The sequence below is a fragment of the Microcaecilia unicolor genome, chromosome 10 (genome assembly GCF_901765095.1).
Source record: "Microcaecilia unicolor chromosome 10, aMicUni1.1, whole genome shotgun sequence".
NCBI classification, from domain to species: Eukaryota; Metazoa; Chordata; class Amphibia; order Gymnophiona; family Siphonopidae; genus Microcaecilia; species Microcaecilia unicolor.
The window spans coordinates 26070493-26094706 of record NC_044040.1 but is presented as its reverse complement, the minus strand read 5'-3'; the positions used below and the strand labels follow the sequence as shown (position 1 = coordinate 26094706).

Sequence of the window (24214 nt, the reverse complement as noted above, 5' to 3'; positions counted from 1 at the left end):
TTTCTTCCTAAAGTGGGCACATCAGATCTATGTGCTGCGGAAGCCATGAAAAAAAAAAAAAACTAGCATGGCTACCATGGAGTGGAAAGTAGCCTAATGATTAGATTCCTACTGCAGGTACGTGTGACCTTGTGCAAGTCACTTAATCCTCCATTGCACCGGCTATTAAAAAAAAATAATTTTAGATTGTGAGCCCACGAAAAGGACAGAAAAAGTACCCGCATAGAATATGCTTTGCGTGTTCCCGTTACTGGAATGCTCTGCCATCAACATTAAAAGAGACTGCCGATCACAATCTCTTCAAGAGTGGAGTGGCCTAGTGGTTAGAGTGGTGGACTTTGGTCCTGGGGAACTGGGTTCGATTCCCACTGCAGGCACAGGCAGCTCCTTGTGACTCTGGGCAAGTCACTTAACCCTCCATTGCCCCAGGTACAAATAAGTACCTAAGCCGCATTGAGCCTGCCATGAGTGGGAAAGTGCGGGGTACAAAAAAAAAAAATCCCTAAAGACTTATCTATGTGATAGATCTTACTCCTCTGCTGCTTGACTTCTTGCTATCCCTCCTTCGTTTCTCCTGTTGTTTCCCTCCCTCCCCTTCATGTACCTTATTCTCTGTTTTGAACTACAATTACTATGATGTTCTTTTCATAAAATGTTGTAAGCCACATAGAGACTGCCATAGTGGGAATTTGTGGGATATAAATGTTCACAATAAATAAATAAATACATAAATAAATAAAATGTAAACCACTTTGGTTGTACCCTAGAAAGATGGTATATGAAATTTATTTCCCCTTACCATGTCAGGTCTGAAAGTTGCAATGAAAAGGATAGCATGGAGATAACAGATCCAGCTAGGGTTGCCCACTAGTTTCAGTTTTGCAGAACAGGGCGCCAGGGTTCACCCCACTGCATTCAGCAACTTGGAATCTTACTTTTGTTAGGCAATACAAATGGAAAGCAGAATTACAAGACCCCGCCCGCATGCAATGGGATGAACCCACGACTGGATTAATCCTGTTAAGCAAAGGTTAGAGCAGTTGGCAATCCCAGGGCCATCCAAAATGCTGCAAAGAAGAAACAGGGACAATATGAAGTACATAAGTCAGGCCTGCAGCACTGCAGAGGTGATAGAAGACAGTACGATAATCACAGATCAGGCTTGAATTATAGAGAAGATTAAAAAAAAAAAAGAGACTGTCTAAATCCTGAAAAGAAAGATCTGAACATAGGAAACATGGCTTGTAAGTAATATTAGAACATTTATACTGACTGTTTTTGTTGGATCCTCCATTGCTCGCACAAATGCCGCTGACTCATTGGTACACGATCTCACTGTTTCGGTTCTGCCGTCTCGGAACATCCGGGTCATGGAAGCCTCATATGTAAGACAGAACTTCCCTTTGTCCTGAAATACATAAACTGAACAAGTTGAGATGGAAGGCTGCACAGGTGTACTTCACTAACACACTGCCTGCTCTGTTCAGTATAAATCTACCCCTCGCTCTCTGCGCCCTGTGTATCCGATCCATGCTATTCTGCTCATTCACGGCCTGGTGTTTAATGCACTCTAACCACTTGTTCGGAGCCTGCACACTGTACAGGATAGTGCAGAATAGAAAATAGATCCCCAGTTTCCATTGAGGGCTGATGGGGAGAAAAAGCAGCATCTCAAGCATCTTTGCTTGAACAGGGCTGGGAGATCAGATTTCAACTGGGGGTAGTAGCTGAAAAGCTTAAACCCCCCTTCTTACTGGGTTGCTTCCTCTTCACCAAAATGAGAAAAATTGCTCTCTGGTATCCTTACTGAGGGAGAAGCAAAGTTTCCTTTTCCCTTAGTCACTGTGGCATGGAGCAACAGGAAAGAAACTACTCCATGGTAAATAAAGCCAAGCTAATACAAACAGCCTTATTGGATCTCATTTTTTTCTCATTCCCTCATCTTTCACTTTTCCAACTCTTCATCCCATTTCTTTGTATCCTGCTTGTCTTTTTCTTATGCTCTTTTATGGCCTTCCGTACTTTTTTCTGTCTCTCTCCCAATTTCTTAGTTTCCTCGTGCTTTGTTACTACTCCTTTCCCATTGCATTTTATTTTATTTATTTATTTTATTTTATTTATTTATTTTACCCACTATCCGGATACTGGTGCTGGACATCTGGATTTCTTTTTGGCTACTATGGCCAGTGTTTGTCTGCACGTTTTGTCCATTAGATTGTAAGCTCCTTTGAGCAGGGACTGTCCTTCTTTGTTAAACTGTATAGCGCTGCGTAACCCTAGTAGCGCTTTAGAAATGTTAAGTAGTAGTAAGTAGTATTTATTTATTTATTTTTGTTCCATTTGTACCCTGCGCTTTCCTACTCATGGCAGGCTCAATGCGGCTTACATGGGGCAATGGAGGGTTAAGTGACTTGCCCAGAGTCACAAGGAGCTGCCTGTGCCTGAAGTGGGAATTGAACTCAGTTCCTCAGGACCAGAGTCCACCACCACTAGGCCACTCCTCCACTGTTGCTACTATTGGAGATTCTACATGGAATGTTGCTATTCCACTAGCAACATTCCATGTAGAAGTCGGCCCTTGCAGATCACCAATGTGGTCGCGCAGGCTTCTGCTTCTGTGAGTCTGACAGACTCACAGAAACAGAAGCCTGCACAGCCTTCTACATGGAATGTTGCTAGTGGAATAGCAACATTCCATGTAGAATCTCCAATAGTAGCAACATTCCATGTAGAATCTCCAATAGTAGCAACATTCCATGTAGAATCTCCAGTAGTAGTAACATTCCATGTAGAATCTCCAGTAGTAGCAACATTCCATGTAGAATCTCCAATAGTAGCAACATTCCATGTAGAATCTCCAATAGTATCTATTTTATTTTTGTTACATTTGTACCCTGCGCTTTCCCACTCATGGCAGGCTCAATGCGGCTTACATGGGGCAATGGAGGGTTAAGTGACTTGCCCAGAGTCACAAGGAGCTGCCTGTGCCTGAAATGGGAATCAAACTCAGTTCCTCAGTTCCCCAGGACCAAAGTCCACCACCCTAACCACTAGGCCACTCCTCCACTCCTCTATTTAGATTTTGCTCACACCTTTTTCCAGTGCATTTTGTCTAGCAAAAAAGGTGCCGGTACTCAAATGCCAGGCTCCCTTCAAGGGTGGAGTGATCATTGAGGGACCCACCCTACAATAGCCAGGACCCCTGCAACCAGTCATAGAATCTATGACAAGGCAGAATTTGTATGTAGAACCTGAGCTCTTTCATTAAAATACGAGAACCATGGGTCAAGTTTAGCAGACAGTGGAAAAGGTGCCGGTACTCAGTACCCCCAAGTACCCCCTCAAAAAAAGCCCTGCCTTTTTCAGTAGTAGCTCAAGGTGAGATACATTCAGGTACACTGGATATTTCTCTGTCCCAGGAGGGCTCACAATCTAAGTTCGCACCTGAGTTAATGGAGGGTAAAGTGACTTGCCCAAGATCACAAGGAGAAGCAGCGGGATTTAAACTGGCCACCTCTTAGCTTTCAAGACCGGTGCTCTAACCACTAGGCCACTCCTCCTTTTTCTCTTCCTTTCCTTCCGGCTACTGTTATTATTTCCCTCCAAAGCCATATAATGAATTTAATCAAAGTTCTTTGGTTTTCTGCACTTTTGACTATAATGCTAGAATTTAATGACAGATTTTCTTTACACTTTGTTGAAATTATATGAGCAAATAGTAATTAGCTAACAGAGATCCCATGGCAGCTAATCAGTGCCCCAGAAACCTCATGTTTAACAGAGGAAGATAGGCACCTGGATAAGTAACATTCAATCACACTGTTAATTGGGGGGGGGGGGGGGTCCTTTTACTAAGGTGCGCTGGAAAATGGCCTGCGGTTGTGTAGGCGCATGTTTTGGATGCACGCACATTCATTTTTCAGCACACCTGTAAAAATGACTTTTTAAAAATTTTGACTGAAAATGGAAATGAAAATTGACACGCGTCCATTTTGGGTCTGAGACCTTACCGCCACCCATTGACTTAGCGGTAAGGCCTCACGCATTAACCAAGCGGTATTGGTCTACTGCCCGGTAGCGCTGTGCACCAGAAAATAAAAATGAAATTACCACCTGGGCCACGTGGTAGCCGGGCAGTAACTCAGAATTGGTGCGCGTCGGGCGCGCGTAGGCGATTACACAACTTAGTAAAAGGGCCCCTGGAGAAAGAAAATAAGCACCTTATCTTGAAATAATTAAAATATACAGCAATGTGCTAGAGGCAGCATCAAGGGCCTCCGGGGAGCCTAATATTAAAACAGATAACAAAATGGCTCAGCAATTGGAAAAGGGCCAGCAAGAATCTTTTACAAGGTCTTATTAAAAGTAGCACTGAACAATGAAAAAAAAAATGTATATGCCATCTTAAGTGTAATCTCAAAGGTAATCAAGAATTGAAAAGTAATCTGTATTAAAAAAATATTTTATTTTAAATGGAAAAGAAAAAGCATATCTGGCAAGTTTCTTGTATTCTCTTTGTAAGCAAAGAGATACTGTGTACGTTTGATATTAAGTCATGACCAGATCAAACCAATCTAAAAACTTTAAATTTCTAAAAAAGGGAAAAACTAAAAGCACAAAATAAAAAACAACAATAAAGTAGTTAGGTACCTTTACAAGGCTAATATTGTAGCACCTCATTTAGGGCCCTGTTTACTAAGGTGCGTGTTTTTAGCGCGCACGCTAACCATGTAGGCACCTATAGAAATATTGGAGACATATACATGGTTAACACGTGTTAAAAACGTTAACACGCCTATAATGCTGCTTAGTAAACAGGGCCCTTAGTTAAAAATATAGAGCCTTGTCTTATACATCTACTGATAAGCCTTCAGGACTACCAGTTTATGTTACTGGTGGGGAAAATGCCTCCATGATTCCTGCATTTTCTCTATTAACAAAAACAGACGATTGAAGAAGGCAGTGATCAAGGGGAGAGCCTGAGAAAGAACTTGGAAAATGGTTACAAGTTCAGAGGGTTAAGAAAGAGAAGCACTTACCCTGAAGTGAGCAAGCTGCAAAGCTATTTGTATGAAGGCATCTGGGCTGGTCTTGCATCGTTTGATCAAGCCTTTCCCAAAGTCTGAAAATTGACTACACTGAAAATCCACGTCATCTGCTAATGTCTTGGCCACCTCATATGAGCTATCAATTATTTCCATGCACTGTGGAAAGAACCTCAATTACAAGGAAGCAACACTGAGGACAGAACTAAAAAATGCAAGCAATGCACAAACCATCTATAAACATATTCATTTGGGCTTTGTCCTCTTTTCCAAATAATGCTCAAGGATACTTATAACGTTATTAATTAGGACTTCATATTTTCAGTTAACACTGTCTCATAATTGTCCTTCCTGACATGATTAGGTGATGTCACCTGGCTTCTGGTACTGCAGCCCCGTATCAGTAGGGTTACCATATGTCCGGATTTACCCAGACATGTCCTCTTTTTGAGGACATGTCCGGGCAACTGGGCGGGTTTTGCCAATCTGCCCGTTTGTCCAGAAATCCGGACAAACGGGCAGATTGCTAGCCTCCCCTCCTCTTAGTTACTACTGCCCTGGTGATCTAGTGACCTCTTCCGCCTTCAGGGCAGGAAAGAGCCCCCTCTTTCCTGCCCGGAGCAGTGCCCTGCATGCATCCTTCCTGTTGGTGATCTCGGCGCCAATTCAAAATGGCCGCCGAGAGTTGAAGTGACCTCGCAAGACTTCAACTCTCGGCGTCCATTTTAAATCGGGGCCGAGATCGCCAACAGGAAGGATGCATGCAGGGCAGCGCTCCGGGCAGGAAAGAGGGGGCTCTTTCCTGCCCCGAAGAGGTCCCTAGACCACCAGGGCAGTAGTAAGAGGAGGGGGGTGACGAGGTGTGTGACAGGGGGGAGGGAAAAATGTGACAGGGGGCGGGGCGAGGGTGTGAAAGGGGGTGGGGCATGTATCCTCCTTTTTGGGGGACAAAATATGGTAACCCTACATATCAGAGAGGGATCTGCTGCCAGTGAGCAGAGAGGCTGTGACGGGAAAAGCCATTTTCTGCCCCACTGACCCAGGGAGGTAGCTGTGGTGGCAGAATAAACCTTAAATCATTGATTGCCTTCATCCTTCCCCACCATGGAATCTATAGTGGAACCACTTAGTAGCAAGATCCTCCAATTAAGACAGGATAAACTATATTCCTCTGTACAGTATCTTCAAGGACGGTAATATCATAAGCTGAGGTATTTGAGAAGCAGCCGGCCATTGGAAACAGTAGACTTTCAGATCATCTCTATGGACATCATCGTTTAGGGGAAAGGCTGCAGATTTTGACCAATTCACATCCAGATAGGTGGGAAAACCGGTCAATGTCTACAAGCACCAATTGAGAACTTTAATGCCATCATGTTATCTATTATAGCAGGATATATCTGCACGACTAATGGGGCAGCTGCAAAACATGCAGAACACAGAGACCAGTTCCCAGGTTACTGGCTTTTCCTAAAATTCCTTTTTGTTCACTATTTCCTCTGGTAATGGGTGGATTGGATGTACAGTCCTCTGAAATTTCCTAAGCTCTTGTCTTTCTGCTGAGTGGCATATACTGTATTCCTGAACTGGGCATGTACTGTACATTGGTGAAACAATATCACTGTTCACATAAGGATAAAAATAAAATATACCCAGTGCTATAATAAAATGCAAAACCTACCTCGGGTGTAATTTCCCACTGCAATCTCTCTGGGGGTGGCAGAGATGAGTTCATTATACCACAGCTATGTCCATCGGCAGTATATTTCAGATCAAAGCAGTCTGTCGCTAGCACAAACTGAAAGGGGGAAAAATAAAGACTGTGCATGGTAGAATACTTGGAAAAGACAAGGGCTGCTGCTTCATTTTGCATAATGCAAAGGCAGAAAGCATAGGCATCAAAACAGGAGGTTGGGGAGGGAGGGGGGGGGGGGGGGGGGGGAGGGGAGCCACACTGGCTATGGCTCCACCAAAGCTTTCCTGCCAACTGCTGCCTTCTTAACTTCAGGAGTGGAGAAGTGGCCTAGTGGTTAGGGTGGTGGACTTTGGTGCTGGGGAACTGAGGAACTGAGTTCGATTCCCAGCACAGGCAGCTCCTTGTGACTCTGGGCAAGTCACTTAACCCTCCATTGCCCCATGTAAGCCGCATTGAGCCTGCCAAGAGTGGGAAAGCACAGGGTACAAATGTAACAAAAATAAAATCTCTACTATTAAAGATTCTACATGGAATGTTGCTACTATTGGAGATTCTACATGGAATGTTGCTACTATTGGAGATTCCACATGGAATGTTGCTATTCCACTAGCAACATTCCATGTAGAAGGCTGCGCAGGCTTCTGTTTCTGTAGAAGCCTGCGCGGCCACATTGGTGATCTGCAAGGGCCGACTCTCAAATAGTAGCAACAGTGGAGGAGTGGCCTAGTGGTTAGGCTGGTGGACTTTGGTCCTGGGGAACTGAGGAACTGAGTTTGATTCCCACTTCAGGCACAGGCAGCTCCTTGTGACTCTGGGCAAGTAAGTCACTTAACCCTCCATTGCCCCTGCCATGAGTGGCAAAGCACAGGGTACAAATGTAACAAAAATAAAATAAAATTGCAGCTTATCTTTCTGCTGCTGCTGTTCCACTATCATTGGCTAGCACTGGCTGCCAGCACCATGTGCTCATTAAAATCAGTGAGCAACAGGAAACAGGAAGTAGTTGCTCTCCAATTTTAATAAGCACGTGGTGCTGAAAGCTAGCGCCAGCCAAGGATAGAGCAGCATCAGCAGAAACACAAGCTCCTATTGCTCAGCAGGTAGGGACTGACAAGGGGGATAGTGGGAGAAGTGGGCTGATCTTCTGCAGGAACTGGGACTAGGGTTAGCAAAAGGGGGGCCTATACTGGCAGATGGTAGGGGTAGTAGAAGAGGTCCGATGCTGGGAGAAGGGGTCTCAGAGATAACACGAGGACTGGGGATAGAGGTTAAAGAATCTAATGATGGGTCTTACGAGGGCACAGGTGGGAGACGTGGGCTGGGGTGGGAGAAGCAAGCGGTCTTGCAATCCAGAGGTGGAACTTTGTAAGTCTATGTGCCTTGAAAATGAGCCCCTTGGTAAACTAAGAACAGAATCTTAAAAGACATAGGGTAGGAAATAGGGAGCCAACGTTCACAGATGAGGAGTAGGGAAACACTCGTACTTCTTAGCACCCTAAATGAGCTTTATAGTGGTATCCTGCATGATTTGGAGTCAATATTGAGGTAAACCATGCAGGCTGGAACTAAGGTAGTCAATACAGAACATCACAAAGGAGTCTATTAATAAAAGGAGAGACTGGGAATCAAAAAAGGAGTGTGCTGCGTGGAGCTGTCATAATGTAAAAAACAATTTCCAGATGGTCATTTATAGAAATCAAACAAAATAAAACATGGAAAAGAAAATAAGATGATACCTTTTTTATTGGACATACCTTAATACATTTCTTGATTAGCTTTCGAAGGTTGCCCTTCTTCGTCAGATCGGAAATAAGCAAATGTGCTAGCTGACAGTGTATATAAGTGAAAACATTCAAGCATTACTATGACAGTCTGACAGGGTGGGTCGGAGGTATGCATGGGGACATCAAAGCATATCATTGATATTCTAACAGGATGGATGTGGATAGGTGAGGGGTGGGGTGATCAACAGAGACATACAGCTTTATGGTTTATAATGGGCTAGGAACCCCAGTGACTTCACAGTGAGAATCCTAAAAGGTAACTTTAAAACCGTACAAGAACGTAAGACCTTTGAAGTCAGAATGATTGAATATTTTAACACCCAACAGAAAGAACTTAACAAGGATCTGGGGTTCCTAGCCCATTATAAACCATAAAGCTGTATGTCTCTGTTGATCACCCCTCACCTATCCACACCCATCCTGTTAGAATATCAAAGATATGCTTTGATGTCCCCATGCATACCTCCTACCCACCCCCATCCTCTCACCCTGTCAGACTGTCATAGTAATGCTTGAATGTTTTCACTTATATACACTGTCAGCTAGCACATTTGCTTATTTCCGATCTGACGAAGAAGGGCAACCTTCGAAAGCTAATCAAGAAATGTATTAAGTTATGTCCAATAAAAAAGGTATCATCTTATTTTCTTTTCCATGTTTTATTTTGTTTGATTTCTATTGATAACCTTAAGAGTGGACTAACACGGCTACCACACTCCTCTACTTCAGATGGTCATTTAAATGTGGTCAGAAAATGTGAGGCAGTTATCAAATATAACTCCAAGGATTCAATTCTTCACTTCCCTCCTTTCCTATTCTTCCATTTCTCCCGCCTTCTCCTCAGCTGTCGTCATTCCTTTCCCTCATCCTCCTCAGTGTTTGTCTTTCACACAGCCTCCTACCAGGGCTGCCACTTCCATTAGGTGGGCCAGACAGTTGCCTAAAGCACCAAGATTCTGGCAGTGACAAAAGTCAGCAGACAGCTTGGGTGGAGCATTTAAATTCCCCTCCCTCCCAATCTGGGGCAGGCAGAACAGCTGGCGCTCAGCAGGTCGATTGGCAGCTAAAAGACGTGAAGCACAAGGCCTCAGCTCATGCTCACTCCATGCAGATTTCTTGTTACATAGTGGGTAAGGATGCAGTAGGCCTTCAGGGCACGCATGTGCTAAGGCTCATTACTTCCTTGTTGTCCAAGGCACTGACCCCATGGCAAGGGACAGGGAAGGAGCTAGGGGAGAAGCTGGAACTAGAACATTAAGTTGGGAGGGGAGGGAGGTATGCAACTATAGGAGAAATGCTGGAAGAGGAGGAAAAGAATAGGGAAGATAGCAAGATATTGGTGGGGGTGGGAAGAAAGGGAGCAGTGAGATGATGTATAGCAGGGAGAAGTGGAGGGGTACAAGATTAGATGTTCACCTATGGTGCCTAGTATTCTTGTACCAGCCTTGCTCTTCACCTCGAAGGAGGTAACAGCACTGGGACTACAAGCCCAGAAGTATATGCCATTCATACTTGGGTTCCCATTCCTTCCTTTTACCTCCCCCCCATATCCCAAACTATTTGTTTACCTCCCAGAGGTGACCAATGATAGGAGCATCAGCCCAGGAGTGCTCTGCATTCAGACCCATCTTCCCATTTTTGAAAATGATGAGGTTGAAGGATTTATCGAACCATCTTAAAAAAACACAATATGAAACAAATTAAGTGTGAGTCGGCGAGTGGTAGAGAGGAAGAAAACTGGCAGAAGTAGGGAAAAAAACTTAGGGGTAAGGGAAAGAAAAGGAACAATACAGTTTTTGTTACAGAGAAAAGGGAAAAGTGATGATGAGAGAGAGAGAGAATATGAGCATGAAAGCGTCACTTACCTGTTATAGCACTTCCCATGTAGAAGGGCCTTGGCATAGAGATCCATGGACATCGAGTTCTCCTTGTCATAGCCATGTGATTCATTATCTAGAGTCATGAAGAATGCTGCCCGATCAATGGCACTAAGTGAACTCTTGTTTACTCCCTGGCTGAAATACATAGCACGAGCCTTCGCCCAAGGTATCCTAAGGAGATGGTGGCAGAGAACAAACCATTTCTAAAGCATGTCAGCACCAAGCACTGTGACAGACATCTGGTAATTATTATTATTACTTTCTTTTAAGCTCACATCTTTTCAGTAGTAGCTCAAGATGAGTTACATTCATGTTAGGTATTTCCCTGTCCCGTGAAGGCTTACAATCTATGTTTGTATCCGAGACGACAGAGGGTTAAGCGACTTGCCCAAGATCACAAGGAGCAGCAGAGATGATTTGAACAAGGCTTCCCTGGTAAATCAGGCTGCTGCTCTAATCCTTAGGCTACTCCTCCACTCCACTTGATTCATAGGTAAAGCTCTCGCTTGCTAGACTGGCCAGAGCTGGAGATAGCATTCATGGCTCTGGAGAAGAGGGAGTTATCCGTTATTACTCAATGGTGACATACAGGGGGGCAATTCTTTAAGTAAGTGCCCCGATGTCGTGCGCCAAGAGCCTGTTCTATAAACAGCATTTGGCCCAGATTCTACTGTAACTCAGCATTGGTGCACCTCCAGTGGAGGAGTAGCCTAGTGGTTAGTGCAGTGGACTTTGATCCTGGGGAACAGAGTTCGATTCCCACTGCAGCTCCTTGTGACACTGGGCAAGTCACTTAACCCTCCATTGCCCCTGGTACAAAATAAGTACCTGAATATATGTAAACCGCTTTGAACGCAGTTGCAAAAACCTCAGAAAAGCAGTATATCAAGTCCCATTTCCCTATTTGAGATTCTACATGGAATGTTGCTACTATTGAGATTCTGTTGCTACTATTTGAGATTCTACATGGAATGTTGCTGCTATTGAGATTCTGATGCTACTATTTGAGATTCTACATGGAATGTTGCTGCTATTGAGATTCTGTTGCTACTATTTGAGATTCTACATGGAATGTTGCTGCTATTGAGATTCTGTTGCTACTATTTGAGATTCTACATGGAATGTTGCTATTTCACAAGCAACATTGCAGATCAGCAACGTGGCTGCGCAGGCTTCTGTTTCTGTGAGTCTGATGTCCTGCACGTACATGCAGGACGTCAGACTCACAGAAACAGAAGCCTGTGCGGCCGCATTGCTAACCTGCAAGGGCAGGCTTCTACATGGAATGTTGCTAGTGGAGGAGTAGCCTAGTGCTTAGTGCAGTGGACTTTGATCCTGGGGAACCGAGTTCGATTCCCACTGCAGCTCCTTGTGACTCTGGGCAAGTCACTTAACCCTCCCCATTGCCCCTGGTACAAAATAAGTACCTGAATATATGTAAACTGCTTTGAACGCAGTTGCAAAACCCTCAGAAAGGCAGTATATCAAGTCCCATTTCCCTATTTGAGATTCTACATGGAATGTTGCTACTATTGGAGATTCTAGATGGAATGTTAATGTTGCTATTCCACTAGCAACATTCCATGTAGAAGCCTGCCCTTGCAGATCAGCAATGCGGCCGCGCAGGCTTCTGTTTCTGTGAGTCTGACGTCAGACTCACAGAAACAGAAGCCTGCGCGGCCGCATTGCTGATCTGCAAGGGCAGGCTTCTACATGGAATGTTGCTAGTGGAGGAGTAGCCTAGTGGTTAGTGCAGCGGACTTTGATCCTAGGGAACTGAGTTTGATTCTCACAGCAGCTCCTTGTGACTCTGGGTAAGTCACTTAACCCTCCATTGCCCCTGGTACAAAATAAGTACCTGAATATATGTAAATCGCTTTGAATGTAGTTGCAAAAACCTCAGAAAGGCGGTATATCAAGTCCCATTTCCCCTTCCCTTATATAGGCCTGGCATAACTGTGGGCGTATGAAGCTTAAGTCGAGCTATTGTTGATTTTAAAGGAGAAAGAGTCCTCAAAAACCAATCGGATAACAATCCTTGGTTGACTACGGCTAAATGTTCAGCCAGTATTAAGTTTGTATCATCAGGCTCAGAAAACTCCTTTCTAGATATTAACACCAGTGATGTTACATTAATGCACTTGGTGATTTTAGCGCTTATATCATCGTCAGTATATTTTTCAAAAAATACATATATTTTTTTAAAAACACATATATACACAAAAAGGTTTTTGATGGACAATAAAAAAATAGCATTTGAAAAGAGTTTTCGGAGCCCGATACAAACGTAATACTGGCTGAACATTTAGCCGTATTCAACCAAGGATTGTTATCCGATTGGTTTCTGAGGACTCTTTCTCCTTTAAAATCAACAACGGCTCAACTTAAGCTTCATGCACTAGTGTTTTTTGTTGTTAGTACTGGTTTACCTTATTTTTGCACTAGTATTTACTGCATGTGGGTTTGTTTGTTTTTTGTGGATAACCATGGGTGTCTAAATGTGGCAAGGGTGTGCATAATTGACAGTATTCTAAGTTATACACAAGTGGGAGCACTGCCCATAAGAATGCCCCCCTTGAATTCAGGGCTGGCATGAAGGGATGTCAACCAAGAGGACTGTGCTGGGCTCCCATGCCACGGGAATCTTTCAAGGCTATCTCAAGCAGAAAGCAGCATAGGCTGAATGGGGCCTACCCCAGGCCCCTGCATACCTAACATCAGCTCTGCTTGCATTTATGTACTATGCCACTTACGCACGCCCTTACGGAACAGCAGTTAGGTGCCCTGTTGGCAGTTATGCACATAAATGTACACTTCCTTGTGAAAGTGACAGTATATTGTACGTTTATGTGCTCAAGTGGCGATTACGTGGGCACCCCGTTATAGAACGGGCCTTAAAACTGCTGGAACTAGGAAGAAAATGTAAAGTCGTGGTGTCTGAACCATCACTGCAGTGGCTGGGACAGAAAAGATTACACAAATGCAGGAGAAATGCTGGGTGGTTGTAAATGAAGGCACATGACAACGTGACCTAAAAAGATCATGCCAGGTATTTGTGATCTGGATTGGAAACAGGATGCTGGGCTTGATGGACCTTTGGTCTTTCCCAGTATGGCAACACTTATGTACTTAGGATTCTGAATGGAATCTTGCTACTCTTTAGGGTTCTAAATGGAATGTTGCTATTGTTTGGGTTTCTGCCAGGTATTTGTGATCTGGATTGGCCACTGTTGGAAACAGGATGCTGGGCTTGATGGACCTTGCTATACACTTTGAAATTCTGCATGGAACCTTGTTATTCTTTAGAATTCTAGAATCTTGCTACTCTTTGGGGTTCTACATGAAATGTTGCTATTGTTTGGGTTTCTGCCAGGTATTTGTGATCTGGATTGGCCACTGTTGGAAACAGGATGCTGGGCTTGATGGACCTTTGGTCTTTCCCAGTATGGCAATACTTATGTACTTACTAGTAAAAAAGCCCCGTTTCTGATGCAAATGAAACGGGGGCTAGCAAGGTTTTCTTCTGTGTGCATGTGGGAGTGTGTGTGTCCCTGCCCTCTCTCCCCTCCCCCCTCTGAGTCCTTCACTGCTTTGCTGTGTTTTCCTTCACTGACTGTTTGTGTTACAGAGAGGGCGGGGCAGACACTCATGGGGAAACCGGATATCTCTCCCCCTTCACACTTCCGGCTGGTGGCTTCATAGAACGTTGGTGTTGCCTTTTATATAGAGGGATGAGACCAATTTCAATCTCTTTTTGGAATCAGAAGGCAGTTTAAAAATCTGATATTATATCAAGAAAACGAATGAGACAGCCTGAGATACCAAGAGACTTCGGGGTGTTACATCTTCCGGTTTTAGTATCTAAGGCAACAAAGACAGGCTGTTCCTGAAGAAAAAAACAGAACTAGAAATTTTAGACTCAAAAGCATTACGTACATATCTGCCGTCTATTTACTAACCTCTCTCCTGCAGTGAGTGCTGCCAGCTTCTCCTCTCCAGGTCGTGGTAGTGATTTATCGTCCAAGATCCTCTGAAACTGCATCTCCAAGTCCCGAGGTTTTAGTAAGTCACCACCGTGGTAAAGCCAAACTTTAAAGAAGCGACCATTATGGTAGACAACCAAATGTCTGCTCTCCCTCAGGTGCTGCACGGTGTCTGTAAAACAGCAGAAAGATTTCACTGTGTTTTCATTTGTCGAACTCAACGAAGCTTAGAATCATCATACCCTTCAGCAGCCTTCCAATCAAAGAACGCATTGCCTTCAAAATATGCACTATGAGTCACAAAATTATCTACGGCCGGGATACATGACAGAACTAATTGACCTTCCATCCAGAAATACATCCGAATCAACACGTTCGTACTTAAACCTACACTACCCGCGATGCAACGGACTCAAATATAAATCAATCTACACATCCAGTTTCTCTTACATCAGCGCACAACTATGTAACGCACTGCCAAAAGCCCTGAAAACTACTTACGACCACCTACAATTCAGAAAAACGCTAAAACTCGCTTGTTTAAAAAGCATATCCTACTGACCCAACACAACCAACAGAGTCCCCGTAACACAACATCAATAAAGAACGCAATGGACATAACACAAGTCTTCTTGTTGAACGATCCCCTAATGTGGCAGTGCCACATGAACTCTATCTTTATTCGACCACAACATCACTTTGTATTTGTTTACCCCGGAGCTTATAAACACCTCTCCGGCACTATGTAAGCCACATTGAGCCTGCAAATAGGTGGGAAAATGTGGGATGCAAATGTAACAAATAAAATAAAATAAATATGGAAACGGTTAAGATTTGAAAATGATAAAAGACCAGAAAAAATGTGAACAAAATGAATATTGTTGTAGACGATTAATATCGAGATTGTTGTTTTCCCAGAGTTCCGGGTATGACTCCTAATGTTTTTTTTCCTCTGAAATGATTCCTCTTAATATATTAATTCAAAAGGAGTGAAGCCTGTGAAACTGGGATTACTTTAATCAGCGGGAATTGGATTGGAGATTCAAGGGTTTGTATTGTTAAACAATTTATGGTTTTAAAAGGGAAAAAAAATGAAATCAGGTGTATTACTTTCACTAATATTGGACAATGAAATTGATGGACTATGCACCGTTATGGTCTTGAAGAAACCAACCAGATGATCAATTTGGAATAATGATTTAGATAAATAATAACTGGGGATAATCGGGTTAATACCACGTTTTCTTTGTTTGCTGTTGCTTAAATTGATCTCCTTGTCTTGTTTCACTCTCCCTATTTATTTTGTGGTCTAAGAAAGAGAAAGATTGTATAAAATCCATTTATCTTGTTGAGATTGTTTTCTTCTAATATTGTTTTAATGTATAATCATCTCTGTTTTACTGTTTTGCAAGTGATCCTTGTAAAATGAAAAAATTATAAATAAATGATTAAAATAAAAATAAAATAAAATAAACAAACACAGGAACAGTGAGTGTACTGTACACCTCAGCCACTCAGGAACCCAGTCAACTTCAGATTTACAAGAAACTATCTCAAGAATGAACTTTGCTAGGGACATAGCACAGAAAGGCCACATTCATGTCTTCTCAGTGAATAGGTGAGTACTGCCATTGCTGCCTAAGCACAGGCTGCATGAAACACCATCTCAGACAGACCCCCCCCCCCCCAAATCGCTCTCTCTCCCCATAGCACATACACATTCTTTCACTATCTCATAGCACAGAAAGGTCAAAATTCAAAATGGTTTATATGTTTTTTTTCATTTATTTTTATTACATTTGTACCCCGCGCTTTCCCACTCATGGCAAAGCGTGGGGTACCTACATTTGTGGCTTTGGTCTGGTCCTTCTGGATAGCTTCCGCTCAATTTTGTTACAGTTTTGTTCTCTTGCGGGAGTTTTTGGACTCTCTTCGTTGTTGTTTTCAGGTTAACTTTAAAGCCAACTGATGCATCATTTCTGACTACACATTTAATTTTTGCATTAAATAACTATAACACAATCACGGCACGCTGATTCTTCAGTGCCAACAAACAAACACAGAAATACTGCTAAACAAAATTTTCCATCCATCCCTTAACTACAGTGTCTTATATTAATTTTTGCTCCCAAAGATGCGCTAGGTCTTATTTTCAGGGATGTCTTATTTTTTCATGAAGAAGAATTCACATTTATTGTTGAACAAAAAAAAATGAACATTATATACTGTACAGTAGTTGTCATCACAAACCAGCATAACCAGACAAACTGTGAATCCTATCAAGAATTTCTTGTTACTACCATTACCATTCAACACCATCTCCAACCAGTCCTGCTTGTTTCGAAGCTGCGCTCACGCCCCTCCCACGGAGTTGCAGATTCCCCCGTCCCTTCGATTTCAACCCCCCCCCCCCCCCGCGTTACTGACCCCTTGCCCCCCGTGACTTTTTTTTTTGAGCAGCGCGAGGAACTGATTGAGTGACACGGCGCGAGGGGCGGGAGGGCGGAACAGCGCGAGCCCGAGGGCAGGGCTAGCGAGTGGAGGGCTCAGAGGACGGCGGGGCTTTGACAGCGAGGGGCGGAACAGCACGAGCAACTTTATTGTGATCAGCTGTGCTCCGAGGGCAGGGCTAGCGAGTGGAGGGCGGAGCTATTACGAAGCCGACGAACACTTCAGGCTTCACTGCAACGCTGGTGGCTTCAGAACGTTGGATGTGCTTTTTATTAGGTAGGATTATTTCGTCTTTGGGTTGCAGCGAAAAAAATCAAGGTTTCTGTGTCCATGTCCCATCGGGGCCAAACAAAAACTTTGCTAGGTCTTACTTTCGGGGGAGGCCTTATATTTAGCAATTCAGCAAAACCGCTAATAGGTCTTATTTCCAGGGGATGTCTTATTTTTCGGGGAAACAGGGTATAGAGCACATGATATAGTGATAAAAAATTATTCACACAAATCCCTTCTTTGTCCCACCCTCTCCACCCCTCACTCCCCAAATGTTCCAAAGCTCTCGACACTTAATACTTTAAAACTGAGCAATGAATGCTAGAATTTAGTCTCTCTCTCTTAAAACCACGGAACAAAAGGTAAGCATTCGTTGTTAAACTCTGCTACCTTTCTATATTTCAAAGTTATAAACTCAGACATACTACACAAACCATATTTTGGCATACACTCTTTCCAAGCAGCTCTCAGGCCCATCCTAGCATCTGTGTGACAATGATTTTCCCCCCATTTTGGCTTCTCTATCAGTTGATTTAAAAGACAGGATATCTGTCTGCACTCTGACCTCTTATCATACTGCTGAGATCCTCTTATCCATACCCAGTAGCCTCATATTCCCACCAAATGTGTCTGAAGGTCCACTGCACCCCACACCCCCTCCAACAAGGATCATCAAGCTTTGGATAAACATTATGTAATCTCTCTGGAGTGAAATAATATAGCAGCTTTGCCCCATTAAGACGTGGACATGGTGAACCCCAATTTATTTTGCTCATTCTACAATGTGAGAAGCTGCAGCATGTATTGTGAGTTTTAATTGTTTTGGAAATATTATAGAAAGCGAGAAACAAGGGAGAGATCATGGTGCTATAGAAACTGTTGCGTTTCTGCCAATAGCTGGGTTCCACACAATATATATCCAGCACTAGCCGTTGAGCCCGTGGAATGGGGGGGGGGGGGGGAGTTCCGAGGCCCCCCCGAGGTCGCCGCCGCCCCTCCCCCCGGCCCCAGCACTGTCTGTTATTGATCTTACATCGCACCACGCAGACGCAGCAGGCACATCAGCAAAGCTGCCATCGGGACGGGCTTCCTTCTCTGCCTGTGTCCCGCCCTCGTGTGATGTAACGTGGCGAGGGCAGGACACAGGCAGAGAAGGAAGCCCGTCCCAACGGCAGCTTTGCTGATGTGCCTGCTGCGTCTGCGTGGTGCGATGTAAGTTCAATAAGACAGTGCTCGGGCCGGGTGGAGGGGCGGCGGTGACTCCGAGTGGGGGGAGCGGAAGCAGTGACCTTGGGGGGGGGGGAGGGGGGGGGCGGAGCGGTTGCGAGTACGTCTGCGGCATGCGCAGTAGAGACTTCCTGCTCTGTCCCGCCCCCCTCATCACGTATTGATGCAGGGGCGGGGCAGAGAGGGAAGTCTCCACTGTGCATTTGTGAGTGAGCACGACACTCGCCTTTTATATGTTTGATTTCTTCAAAAGGTTAAGAATCTTCCCCTCTACTCCAAAACTGTCCTGAGGGCAGCCCAAAAATTATTCAGATAAACTTATGTTTACATTAGGACAGCAGTTTAAGTCCACAAATTCAGTGGTCTTAAATAGTATGGATGAGAAGATTTTCAAAAATAGCTCAAAAATGTATATAGGTTATCTGTCAGCCACTCTGCTGAATGTCGACTTCAGTGGTTTTGACGCCCACTTAGCCAGACATACCAGTTCTTCCTCTCCACTCATTTCTCTTCATCTCACACACACTGTCTTGCTCTCAGTCTCTACAATTTTCATTCCAATAAAACATCTAAAGAGAATGGGCATGCTTTGTGATCTTCCTCATCTCCGACAGAATTCCCACTAGGTTGATAATAGTTAATATGGGATATATTAGGTATAAAGAACATTGAAAGATCTATACGTAGGATATACATTCTGAGGAATACCTTGAATAGCCGAGTACTGCTGTTATCAAATTATTATACTTGGAGCCTCATTTTGCATTGGGGCTGAATGTGGAAAACGGGACGTCCAGGTCAGGATAACATCCCTTAGAATTTACAAAAAGCTCTGCTGAACCCAGTTTTTCCTGGAATCAGCCTATCCATCAACATGTAGTACAGGTATATATATTTTTTAATGTTTCAACTTTTTTTTATTGATGACTAGGAAAAAATGCCCGTTTCTGAGCGCAATGAAACGGGCGCTAGCAAGGGGCCCCCTCCCTCCGAGCTACTTGCCTTGTTCGGGGTTCACGTCGCTGTGTGTGGGGAGGGTTTTGTTTTTGTTTTTTGCTGCGCCTCCGTGGCCGTGCCTGTGGCGTTTCTGTTTCGGCCCTCGAGTGTCATAGCTCCGCCCTCGACGTCATGACGTTTTGACGCGAGGGCGGTGCAGACACTCCAGGGCACACCGGATATCTCGGGCGCCTCAACTTCCGTGGAGGCTTCAGAACGTTGGGGTTGCCTTTTATATAGAGAGATAATGCACAATACACAACGCCAAAACTAGTAATAACGCATAAATACAATTATACAATATACATTGCTTACTTCTCTGACCAATGTACCTAAACCATCATCAAGTTTTAAACGGGAATGTTCATGGCCCCTAGTACAGGGTATATTTTTAACCAAGGCAGACTGACAGTGATTTGGAGCCCCAAGTAGAAGAGGTCATTAGCCCCTGCCACCACCCCCACTTTTGTTTCCAGCATTCCCCCCCCCCCCCCAGCCCCGCGAGCTGACCTTGAAGGGCCCTGGTGGTCTAGTGGCCTCTTTAGGGGGCAGGAGAGAACTCCACTTTTTCCTGTCCGCCACAGCTCTACTCGACACAGGAGCCTCACGAGACTGCTGCAGGAAGTCTCAACCATTTTGAAGGAGTGGCCTAGTGGTTAGGGTGGTGGACTTTGGTCCTGGGGAACTGAGGAACTGAGTTCGATTCCCACTTCAGGCACAGGCAGCTCCTTGTGACTCTGGGCAAGTCACTTAACCCTCCATTGCCCCATGTAAGCCGCATTGAGCCTGCCATGAGTGGGAAAGCGCAGGGTACAAATGTAACAAAAATAAAATAGATACTATTGGAGATTCTACATGGAATGTTGCTACTATTGGACATTCTGCATGGAATGTTGCTACTATTGGACATTCTGCATGGAATGTTGCTACTATTGGAGGTTCTACATGGAATGTTGCTATTCCACTAGCAACATTCCATGTAGAAGGCTGCGCAGGCTTCTGTTTCTGTGAGTCTGACGTACGTGCAGGACGTCAGACTCACAGAAGCAGAAGCCTGCGCGGCCACATTGGTGATCTGCAAGGGCCGACCTCTACATGGAATGTTGCTAGTGGAATAGCAACATTCCATGTAGAATCTCAAATAGTAGCAACAGTGGAGGAGTGGCCTAGTGGTTAGGGTGGTGGACTTTGGTCCTGGGGAACTGAGGAACTGAGTTCGATTCCCGGCACAGGCAGCTCCTTGTGACTCTGGGCAAGTCACTTAACCCTCCATTGCCCCATGTAAGCCGCATTGAGCCTGCCATGAGTGGGAAAGCACAGGGTACAAATGTAACAAAAATAAAATAGATACTATTGGAGATTCTACATGGAATGTTGCTACTATTGGAGATTTTACATGGAATGTTGCTATTCCACTAGCAACATTCCATGTAGAAGGCTGCGCAGGCTTCTGTTTCTGTGAGTCTGACGTACGTGCAGGACGTCAGACTCACAGAAGCAGAAGCCTGCGCGGCCACATTGGTGATCTGCAAGGGCCGACCTCTACATGGAATGTTGCTAGTGGAATAGCAACATTCCATGTAGAATCTCAAATAGTAGCAACAGTGGAGGAGTGGCCTAGTGGTTAGGGTGGTGGACTTTGGTCCTGGGGAACTGAGTTCGATTCCCGGCACAGGCAGCTCCTTGTGACTCTGGGCAAGTCACTTAACCCTCCATTGCCCCATGTAAGCCGCATTGAGCCTGCCATGAGTGGGAAAACGCGGGGTACAAATGTAACAAAAAAAAAAAAAAAAAAGATGTGACGGTGCCGGACAGAGAAGGGCAGCAGGCAGTAAACAGTGGAGTTCTTTGGGGGGGGGGGGGGGGGGAGGTACTGGGCCCCCCCCCCCCACCCTCTGGGTTCTGCCCAGTTGCCCATATGGTCAGTTCACCCCTGTTTTTAACCCAGGAGTTAAGGAAACGATGCAGACTGCTGGGACAGGTAGATGACTTTTTCTTTATTTATTTACCTCTTTCAATTCCAGGAATTCGCGTGGTATTAAACATTCTTTCCATCTGAGAAGAACACATTGGTACAATTCCAAGAGCCATCATCTGGAACAACACAGCAATTAGCTATCAACTTATCAACACCACATACACTTTACCAATCTCGCATACCATTGCAAAACTCCATTATCCAAACTAAACCCATTAACTTCCCCCATTCATGTCCACCCAGAATAAAACCATGGAAGGTCTTTACTGAAGAGTGGGTAACTGAAGTTGAAGTTCAATCACCTTCACTGATTATAGCATTGGTATTCCTTTAACACAGGTCTTTGATCATTTGTTAATCTTCAATTTTTGAGAAGGGGGGGGGGGGTAATTTCTGACTAGTAAAAGGGGGAGGTAACAATTCTGTGTTAAACTGTACAGCGTTGCGTAACCCTAGTAGCGCTTTATAAATGTTAAGTAGTAGTAGTAGTATATCCTTCTTATATTCTACTAGTAAAAAAGGCCCGTTTCTGACACAAATGAAACGGGCGCTAGCAAGGTTTTCCTCGGAGTGTGTATGTTTGAGAGAGTGTATGTGAGAGTGACTGTGTGTGAGAGAGAGAGTGAATGTGCGAGTGTGTGTGAGAGAGAGTGAGTGAGTGAGTCTGGGTGCGAGTGTGTCTGTGAGAGAGAGTGTGTGTGTGAGAATGTGTGCAAGTGCGTAAGTGAGACACAGTGTGAGAGAGAGGGTGTGTTTCACACAGATACAGTGTGTGCGAGAGAGTGTGTGAGACACAGACTCTCTGTGAGTGTATGAGACCAAGAGAGTGTGTGAGTGACTGTGTGACACATAGAGAGTGAGTGTGATACAGTGTGAGACATAGAGTGTGTGAGAGACAGTGTGTGAGAGTGAGAGAGAGAGAAAGACATTGACTGTGAGAGAGAGAGAGAGAGAGAGAGAGAGTGTGTGTGTGACAGAGATACCTCCCTCCCCCCGCCTCTGTTGTCAGGCCCCCCTCCCTCCCTCGTGTCAGGCCCCCCTCTCTCTCTCTCTGATGTCTGAGCATTACTGTGCAGGACGCTGAGCTCTGGCTGTGCTTCAAGGAACTGACCAATCCTATTTAATAGAATGCACCTCCAACATTCTGAAGCCGAGAAACCTCGTGTGGTTGGTCACTTCTGCTTGTGACGAACCCGGAAGTACGTGATGTCAATTCAGGAGATGGATACAGAGAGCAGGAATGCCTCAGCCATGCAGTCAGCTTCAGAATGTTGGAGGTGCGTTTTATTATATAGCATAGTATTAACAAGTGTTTTAAGACACCTCATTCTCTCCCTGTCTTTTTTACGTTTAGGTATTGTGCTAAAACATGACCACTATTTCCTTCCTCATAATAGTAGGCCTTTTGCAAAAAGATAGATTTACCAGCGTGTTTACTTAATTGCATATTATACTTAAGCGAATTGTTTTGGCTATTTATAGTTTACTGTTCTAATATTTTAATCTTGGATTCCAGTTTGGTCATTTCATTACTATGTTTTTCTGGAGTCCTATGGAAAAGAAATAAAGACTTTGAATAGCACCCTTCATAAGGCATCCCACTAGATATGAATAGGCTTAAACTGCCACCAAGTTATGCTAAAAATAGGACGCCGATATATGCTTCACAACGTCAATGAACTTCCAGGTGCGGCAGTTAACTCTCTCCACAGAGGTACAGATACAGTACAATAGCTGCATGATCTGAAACTTATGGGCAAGGTATTAGCACGGGTAACTGACCACGAGGCTTTTGGCTACCACACGTTTCTAGTGTAAGGTCTGGTGCAGGAGGGAGAACGTACAGTCCTTCTCTGTAGTATCAAAAATGTGCCATGGGTTTACAGACCAGCCTTTTCCATTATCAAGTGTAAAGTTTGTTATACCCCAGGTGGCTTCCATTTGCATCATAATTGTCTAATATCCCACATCGACTGTGACAGTAAACTAAAGGTCCCTGCCACCAGTTATAGGTACATCTCTAGAACTAAATGAAGCAATTTCCTGAAAAAAAGAGAGAGTGTGTCTATGGTTGAGACACACATACTGAAAAAAGCAATATCTGTGTCTCAATAGACAATGCAAAATAAACCCACCTACCTTCATCTGATCTCCGATACGCACAGTATACTTTTGTGGTTTGTTTAAACCAGTACTGACACGTCATTCTCTCACCCGTGCATGGGAAATCCCCTGGAGCATACCAGTTTATCTATGAGCTTAAGAGCCTCTTTATACACCTATAGCAGCTATGAAATCTCTCTCCATATATTGAAAAGACAAGTCTGACCTCAGTGATCCATGCCATGATAACATCACGACTAGACTACTGTAATACCCTGTACACTGCCTAAAGCAAAAAGAGGTCTCACCCTAGAAAAAGGCACGAGCTAAATACTAGCTTAAAAATTAAACCCTTAGGGTGCCCTTAGCCCAGCCAGTTCTACAAGACATAAAATACAAATCTGAAATCCTTGCATCACGCATACACAATCTTAATCACAGACTGTCCCCATATTCAGATGGACAGTTTTATCCTCATCATCGTTACCTTAAAAGCATTCATACTCAATGACTCTTTCATGATCAACTCAACTTTTATCATTGCATATCATTTACAGATTATCACCTTCACAACATGCATCAACACCATTTTCACCATCTACATCACCAGTGACATTTAAGTGTGGGAGAAGCAGAGGATCTCAGAAAGGAGTTTATATGGACAGACCGACCAGAAATAAATATATAAAAAAGCATCAAGGGCCTCAAGCATAAAATCTTTACTGAAGGACACAAAACGGGCTGTATTACAGCATAATGTCTGCGTCAGGGGTCGGCCTTAGTGACATGCTTTTAGGTGAA

General features: G+C 44.1%; 1 protein-coding gene across 3 annotated transcripts in view; it reads right to left on the bottom strand.

Annotated features, from left to right (window-relative positions):
• Positions 1–24214, bottom strand: part of CPT1B (carnitine palmitoyltransferase 1B) — an 83670-nt gene that overhangs the window by 8807 nt on the left and 50649 nt on the right. For all 3 annotated transcript variants that reach the window (XM_030215769.1, XM_030215770.1, XM_030215768.1), the window contains exons 9-15: positions 21342–21426; positions 14365–14560; positions 10391–10576; positions 10094–10199; positions 6727–6843; positions 5040–5204; positions 1274–1408 (exon numbers count right to left, since the gene is read on the bottom strand). In XM_030215769.1, the coding sequence (XP_030071629.1) occupies positions 1274–1408; positions 5040–5204; positions 6727–6843; positions 10094–10199; positions 10391–10576; positions 14365–14560; positions 21342–21426 (990 nt within the window). The remainder of the gene's footprint in view (positions 1–1273; positions 1409–5039; positions 5205–6726; positions 6844–10093; positions 10200–10390; positions 10577–14364; positions 14561–21341; positions 21427–24214) is intronic.